The sequence below is a fragment of the Microtus ochrogaster genome, unplaced genomic scaffold, assembly GCF_000317375.1.
Source record: "Microtus ochrogaster isolate Prairie Vole_2 unplaced genomic scaffold, MicOch1.0 UNK49, whole genome shotgun sequence".
Classification (NCBI taxonomy): Eukaryota; Metazoa; Chordata; class Mammalia; order Rodentia; family Cricetidae; genus Microtus; species Microtus ochrogaster.
This window is the reverse complement of record NW_004949147.1, coordinates 2,567,709-2,576,021: the sequence shown is the minus strand read 5'-3', so window position 1 is coordinate 2,576,021 and position 8,313 is coordinate 2,567,709. Positions and strand designations below refer to the sequence as shown.

Below are 8,313 nucleotides of genomic sequence, written 5' to 3'. Positions count from 1 at the left end.
CGAGTGCTTTGCTTCATCAGAGCCCGTAAGTTTGCTCTATTCTAGTTCCGCCCTGCCCTTTTGTTCCCTGAGTTCTTGCGCTTCAACTTAATTTCACTGGCCCCACAGGACCACTTGGCTCTTGTGAGTGGCCCGGAGCAAAGCAAGGTCCTACCTTGTCCCTTATTCTAGAGAGGCTGTGCTTAACTGCTGTGGGCAGGGATTCATCCTACAGCACCCTCAAGTGGCCTCTTTGGCGCCAGCACATAACTCCATTATAGGTGCGAGTTGTCCCAGCTTTCCAACACACCTAGCCTTGGTGCTGGAGGCAATTTGCATATCCAGTGAATGTATAGTATTCAATGGCTTAGCCCTTTGTCTTCCCTGCAGGTGAACTGGTGGGACCACGGCTGGGAACAAGACCGTTTGTCATTTTCACCTGCTCAGAGGGCGGGGCTCAACCACCACCACCACCCCCCAGCAGAAAAGAACAGGACACAGGTGCTTCAGCTGCTGTTTATTGACACTCAGGTGGGCACTATAGCAACAGCCTGGAGATGCTGCACAGTAGAACGGAGGTGGAGAGTGCAGGGTGTGACTGCAGTGACAGCTGAGAAGTGCACAAGGAGCAGTGGGGGAGGCCAAAGCTGTTGGGGAAGCAAGTCCGGCCTGGGGGCCAGAGGTTATTATCTACACAGGAACCTGGGCCCCATGCCCTAAGCCCCTACTCTTTCTGTCTCCTGACTCCAGGCCAGGGCTGGGAGTTCTCTGGACAACTTTCTACAGGAGCAAAGTACACAAGAGATGTTGCTGCCCCTTTGTGATAAAGCCAGAGGGTTTCCAATTCTGCATTCCTCTGTCACCCCTGGCTTGGGTAGGGCCATATGATAGACAGACAGCTGGGCTCTATTCCATGTTTCAGCGACAGTAATTTTCCCGGGCGTCCCAGCCCACCAGCGCCACACTCTGGCCCAGAGTGAGCACTACAAGCGTTGCTGGCCTAATGGATGGGATGGGGGAGGGGATGGGACAGGGGCTAGAAGAGGGGCTCCAGAGGGCCATCAAGGCACAGGCACTACACGCATGGTGTTGGTGAAGCCAGAGCCAGGGCGCCACCCAGTCAGCACAATGACCACATCTCCCTTCTTGAAGAAGCCTCGGGCCTTGCCTGAAAAAGCAGAAAGGTTGGTGAGTAGAGGTTTACACTTGGGGTAACTGCCCCAAAGCCCCACTGAACAACCATTACTCTCTCCCACCAAAAGGTGGCGCTTACCTCCTAGCCCAGACACCAGCCAGGAAGGGGCATACCAGGGCAAATGCCCAAGAGCTACCACCTACAAACACAATGCTGGTAGGGCACTACACTGCCGGACCAATTCTTCCTACCACAAGATGGCGCTAGCCTCCTAGCCTAAACAAAGGCTGAGTCCAGACTGCAGGGACCTTGGGAGGTCAGTCAGTTTATACTTGGCCAGCTTTCCCAATCCTCCTCTCACCTCCTGATAACCAACCATATATAGGAAAAGACCATAATCTGTGAGTTCCACCCACAGCACAGTAACTCCAGCCATGCTTAAGAACACCTCAGTAACGAGTAGAGGCAATTAATTTTGCCTTGGGCACCAAACAGGGTGCGAACAGCCGGGCTCAGCCCAGGACTGGAGAGAATGATAGTTTGAGAAACCCCAGCAAAGCCACTGCCCAGTATCTTGCTTCCAGCTACATACCAACATTCATGGCCAAATTCACACGGAGGTCTACGTCCTCAGCCCAGGCGTCCTGCACTGCATCCTTACACAGCACAGGGAAGATGCCTCGGTACAAATGGGCCTGGCGAGCTGTCTGGGGATTGCGTGTCACAGCAATGATGGGCGCACGCGGCCGGTACCTGGCCACCTGGTGAGCACTCCTGGGATGGGGAACAGGTTGGATAGACCGTCCATTAAATAGTGTCAAGACCCAGGAGACAGGAAGCACCTTCAATATAGCAATACAATTCTGAGCCATAGGCTTCTCCCACTGGAAGTTTACTCTGCTCCAAGGATCAGAAAGCCTCTCCACTCTGCCCTCTGCCGTTTGTGCTTGTTTCAATAAGGGCAGTTCCATAGCTAGAACCCCTTCCAAGGGGGAGGTAATTGGTCCAATCTCACTAGCACCTACAGCTGCTATCAACATATACAAACCAAGCAACACGTGTCGAGCTCCAGACTTCTGGCATCTGGAAACAGCAACAGCAAGGGTCAGACCCTGGGAGCCAATAGGACTGCAATACTACGGCATTCCCAGCAGCTGAACTCTAGTGCCCCAAACACACTTGATAAAAAGGCTTTAGAAATCTAGGTGGAAGCTGGGCAGTGGTGGCGCACGCCTTTAATCCCAGCACTTGGGAGGCAGAGGCAGGTGGATCTCTGAGTTCGAGGCCAGCCTGGTCTACAAGAGCTAGTTCCAGGACAGGCTCCAAAGCCACACACAGAAGCCCTGTCTCGAAAAACCAAAAAAAAAAGAAAGAAAGAAAGAAAGAAATCTAGGTGGAGGGGCTGGAGAGTTGGCTCAGAGGTTAAGAGCACTGACTGCTCTTCCAGAGGTCCTGAGTTCAATTCTCAGCAACCACATGGTGGCTCATAGCCATCTATAATGAGATCTGGTCCCCTCTTCTGGCATGTAAGCATACATGGAAGGAATGCTGTATACATAATAAATCTTAAAAAAAAAAAAAAAAAAGAAATCTAGATGGAGACCAGGCAGGTATAGGAATGCTTCTCCCATCTAGATCCTTTGAGGATGGAGGGATCCCTCCTTAACCTTGTGACAAGTGTCTACTTCGAGCACGTTATTTCAGGAACACTGAATTAACTGAACCAGCTCTGAAGACATCCAAGAGGTACTGGGAGACAAAGCCCAGCAGAGAATACCCTTCTTCATGCTGGATCCACAGGCTTTAAAGGAAAGGGGTGGTTGCTGCAATCAGGAACTCTGTGGTGAAACCCCAGAAGTCTAGAGCCAAAGTGCAGGCAGGCAGTGCTGAGACACAAAGATTAGCCCAGCCCTTCTATCTTGGAGCCCCTGAGAACCCAGCAACTGCTACTCATTCCAAAAGCACAGGCTTAGCCCAGGTTAGACTCAAACTTGTGACCTTACTTGCCCTGACTCATGAGCACTGAGGTTATAGACATGGGACATCATACCTGGATATTTTTACTTATGTGTTGTTTAGCATGTGTGGTACCCACATGCAGAAGGCAGAGGTCGATAGTGGGTATCTTCCTCTAATCTAATACTCTCTCCACCTTATTCTTTTTCACTGTATGTGCAAGGGTATTTTGCCCACGTGTGCACCTGTGTGCCACATACATGTAATGCCTGTGGGGTTAGAAGAGGGCACTGGATTCCTCCAAGACTAGAGCTATGCAGTTGTGAGCTACCATGTAGGTGCTGAGCAGTCAGGGGCAAGTCCCCCCCCCCCTGCAATTTCTTGACTGGCTTTCTGGGAAGCCCACAGTATCCTGTCTGCATGCATTTTTGGCACAGGTGCTGGATCCAACTTCAAGATTCTCATGCTTTACCCACTGAGACGTTATAACCAATCCCTCCAAGTGGGACTTTAAAATGCTTATCATTGTTATAGTGTGTGCCTGCTGGCATGTGTGAGATCAGAAATCAGCGTGTTCCTCCTTCCATGGATTCGGGGGATCGAATACAGGCCGGGCTTACATAGCAATTTTACCAGCTGAGCCATCTCATCAGCCTTCCAAGCTGAATTTGTAAAACCCCATGGTAACTAAACTAAGCAAAACTGACTATTTGCTTCCAGTTAATTGTGAGGCAGGCTGTGAACTTACACTGGAGCCAAATGGTTTGGTATACCTGAGTGCTGTCTGGAGTCCTTTGGTGGCAGCCAAACTTGGCCCAAAGCCACTCTCGGCATCCCCAAGGAGGGACGTCAATTGAACAGGACATCCCCAGGGAGCCACTGCCGCCTCCTACCTGCCAGACTTGGTGAGCACGATAATGGCCCCACTGCAGCACTTGAAAGAGGCCTCCACAGCACCCACGGCAGCAGCTTCTGTGGGGTCGCTGGTAATAGGCGCCAGACGGCGGAGTTCCTCGAATAACTGCAGGTGGTAGATGGCGGCCTCTGCCTCACGGGCAATCTAGGGGAGCAACATCCGTCCAGAGGGACGAAGGAGGGGGGGGGACATGGCTTTTGTCAGAGCTTTAGCACAAATGGAGAGGGAGGAGTCACAGACAACAGGGAAGATGTCCCCGGCACAAAAAGGCCAGGAGCAGAGTGCTCTAAAGTGAGAAAGATCAAAAATTCTACAGAAACCATCCTGCACCGGTGCCTGTGACTTCCAGTGTGCCCACAGAGAATCCTTTGGTCCTGTCCTATCATGACCTCCTGAGGTGGCTGGAGTGCAGAGCAGTTATCCTATACCAATACCTGCCGTTAGGGCCCTACCTGCCAGACTCCGTCAGAACTATCAAAGCTGCCGCTAAACACTTATAAGAAGCCTCCACGCTGCCCATGGCCATGGCCTCCATGAGGTCTGTGGAGTGACTGGAGGCCCGCACAAGTTCTTCAAACAGCAGACGGTGGAACATGGCTGCCTCAGCCTCCCGAGCTATCTGTAAGGTTTAGGGTAGGAGGGATAAGGAGGAGGGATGAAGAAGGCAAAAATAGGAGACAACACACGGAAAGAGGGGGAATTAGTCAGAGAGGAAGTATGGTTAAACCTGTCCCGTGGGCAGACACAGAGGCAGGGTGGTCAGACAGTCCCTCCATTCCCCGTTGGGATTTCCCCCTCTGATTTCTTTTCTAAGCACTCCCATACCGCCATTTGGGCTTTTAAGAAAAAGATCTTTCTCTGTGGCCCTCACTGACCTTGAATCATTCTTTGCCCCAGCCTTCCAAGTGCTGGGATCATGGGAATGCACCATCAGGTTTAAAGGGACAGAGTGATAGGTCCTAGGACCTTGTCACAGAAAGATGAAAAGGTGGAGGCCACATTACTCCCACTGACCACACTGCCTCATGACACAGCTTACAGGAAGGAATAGGCCCTAGGACCCTCTTCACATGGCTGTCTGGCTACAACAACCTACAGATGCAGGAGCTTTTGCTCAGTGTTTACAGTGGAAACATTGTGGCAGTTCTGGAAGCTGGGGTCAAGGGCCAAAAGAGCCAGTGTACCAGTTCTAAACAGAGCCGTGGAAACTCTAGCTCACAAGAGTAGTACAATGAGCAGCCATGTGAAGAGACCAGTGCCTATGAAAGCATACGGGGATGTCAAGACACGGATTAAAACTTTAACAATTAAAACCATTGCAAGATGGCAAGCGAGTTACAATACAGACTACCTGCTCAGGTAAGGCCAGGTATTAGGTAATATAAATTTCAGAGAATTGAAAAGCAATAACCACCAGCATCTTAGTATGGGAGGGATGAGAAGGACCAGCAAATCATTTCACGGATTTGATAGATAGCAGAAGCAGATTCACAGGCAGAAAGTACTCTTTTGGTCAAGAACAGAATGCACGCAGCGCAAAGGACAAACAACCATAGCGGGGGTGCCTAGCTCATGATTACAGCTCATGGACTGCAGTTAGACACAGGAGGAGACAGCAGACAGGTAAGGGGAGAGGCTGTCTGAGTGTTAGTGGATGGCAGGAGAGGCTTGGGCCCCATCAAGGGGCAGCCAGTCTGACCCAGACTTTGTGTCTCATCTTTTGAGCAGCGCCATGCAATCCCAGCCTAGAGGTTCTAAGTTATCTGTTCATAGGAAAGACCTGGCCATGGAAGACAGGACGTAGACATCAGAACTAAGCCGGACTCTAGGAGACCTGTCCATATCCGCTGCTCCCACACGGTACAGCAAACAGACAGCAAGCAGGGCCCAGAGACAGCAAACTGGGCTCAAACCCACATCAATCACATGTGATTTACATTACAAATCGGGGCCACAAAGATTACATCAACATGTTCAGAGGCCTAACATTTAAAAATGGCAGTAAATGTTAATTGCTAAGACTATAATTAATCTCATCAAACTCATCTTAGGGCGAGGTCTTGAGGTCACACAACCTGCCCACAGCTATACATACAGCTCTGTGGTTGTGTGCTTCAAAATATCTGATCAAAGTCACCCACAACCGGTTCCTGACCACTCTGTGGCCAGTTCACACAACTAAGCAGGTAGCTAGAAAAGGGGTGTATTGTGTAAAACCAGGGAGGCAGTGACTATGGAGGTGACGGAAGGCACACGGTTTTCTGGAAAAAAAGCACTTTCCTGCCACAGGCAGCTATGTGAAGAAACAATATTAATGTGAACAACAATCGCATGACACAAGCATGTGATGTGCCAGAGAGGCTCAAGCCATACACCCTTCCAGGACAGGGCTGGCCTCTGTCAGCTTCAATACAGGCACACATAAAAAGCCACAGAAAAGGTCACACGGTCAAGAATACAATCCCCCCTGGAATCTGTACAAACTTAATAACTGGATAGATATGCAAGTCGGGCGGTGGTGGCGTACTCCTTTAATCCCAGCACTTGGGAGGCAGAGACAGGCGGATCTCTGTTTGAGGCCAGCCTGGTCTACAAGAGCTAGTTCCAGGACAGGCTCCAAAGCTACAGAGAAACCCTGTCTCGAAAAACCAAAAAAAAAAAAAAAGAAAGAAAGAAAGACAAGATGGCCAGAGGGTGGTGTTTTCTCTCTTCTCAGACGTCTTAAATTTGGGGGTTTGTGGGAAACTGGGTTCACAAAAAGGATAGGGGTCCATTGCTGGCCGAAAATGGAACAAAAGCTCAAAAAAAAAAAAAAAAAAAAAATTAGGGGTTGGAGAGGTGGCTCAGTGGTTAATTAAGAGCATTGCCTGCTCTTCCAGAGGTCCTGAGTTCAATTCCTAGCAACCACATGGTGGCTCACAACCATCCAGAATGAGGTCTGGTGCCCTCTTCTGGCCTGCAGGCGTGCACACAGACAGAATATTGTATACTAAATAAATAAATAAATATTAAAAAAAAAAAGAAAAATAAATTAATTCACAATACTCTTCCACCAGACAGAAGGAAGCAGCCCTGTAACTGGCTCCTGAGTCAACTCTTTGGAAGACCCAGGGCAGAGAACCTGGGTCTCCACTTATGAGAAGCAGTCAGCAGGAGATGCTTCAGCTCAAACTCTTAGCTAATCCTGCCTCATTCTTACTGGACTTGAGGCATGACTGTTAGCACCGTATCTGATCAGAGCTAGAAGTCTGAAAGGACATACTCCCAGAGAAAAGGCTTCATAGTGAGTCAGAGCCTGCTGAATTCCACACCTGCCCTCCACCCTAGCCCTGCTCTGGGTCTGGCTGGCACAGAAAGAGATGCAGTTCCAGGACACAGGCACCATGCAATTCCAGCAACAGCTCAGTGTGGGTACACCCTGCAGTGGAGAAGCATCTGTTCATGGCACTAGCAGGGCATCAAACTGTAAGCCAAACCAAGACACCAGCTGCGAACAAACTCTTGGCTTTTTAAAAATAAAGCCCTTTGGACCATCCAGATCCAACGCATCCTGACTGCATCCTAGGACTTAAATCCTATGTAATGAAAGTGGCATCCTCCACAGCAGAAGAAAGTGGGGCAGGAACAGAGGCAGTGAAAGCACAACAGGAAAATCAAGAAGCACTCACTCCCCCACACACTATCTCACTCTTTGCTGTGACATGGGGGAGAGGATGCAGAAGCCTCTGCTCTAAGAACTTACCAGGTGCTGCATGCGAACGGCCTCCAGAGGGTAGTCCCCTTTGGCGGTCTCTCCTGACAGCATGATGCAGTCTGCTCCATCTAAGACCGCATTGGCCACATCACTGCCCTCAGCACGGGTGGGGCGGGGCTTCTTGATCATGCTCTCCAGCATCTAAGGAGGGGACAGACAAGAGCATCTGCTGAGACCAGGATGAGAGTCTGCGTCATGTGCAGTGATAAGTAATTGCCAAGATGACTCCCTGGATAGTGTGTAGGTGCACACGTCTGGAAAACAGGGACCATGGAACAAGACCAAGAGGTCTCTCTTTCTGAGGCAGGGTTTCTCTGTGTAACAGCCTTGGCTGTCCTGGGATTAAGGTGTGCACAAACCATTGCCCGGCGACCCAGATCTCTTAACCATAGTACATGGACAAAGGGAGGAGCACGTGCCTGTGTGGCGCAGATGACTGGCTTCCCAGCTCGGTTGCATCGTCCAATCATCATCTTCTGAGCCAGGAAGACCTTCTCGGCAGGAATCTCAATGCCCAAATCGCCACGAGCCACCATGATCCCATCACTGGCCTCCAAAATCTCATCAAACCTG

The 8,313-nt window shown here is 50.3% G+C and overlaps 1 protein-coding gene across 1 annotated transcript in view; it reads right to left on the bottom strand.

The window, feature by feature from the left end:
- Positions 1-481: 481 nt before the first annotated feature.
- The window catches only part of Pkm (pyruvate kinase M1/2), a 23,452-nt gene continuing 15,620 nt past the window's right edge, over positions 482-8,313 (bottom strand). Inside the window, exons 7-11 of the mRNA XM_013354585.2 lie at positions 8,160-8,310; positions 7,729-7,881; positions 3,964-4,130; positions 1,707-1,888; positions 482-1,147 (exon numbers count right to left, since the gene is read on the bottom strand). Coding sequence (XP_013210039.1) covers positions 1,041-1,147; positions 1,707-1,888; positions 3,964-4,130; positions 7,729-7,881; positions 8,160-8,310 — 760 coding nt within the window. The 3' untranslated portion in view covers positions 482-1,040. The remainder of the gene's footprint in view (positions 1,148-1,706; positions 1,889-3,963; positions 4,131-7,728; positions 7,882-8,159; positions 8,311-8,313) is intronic.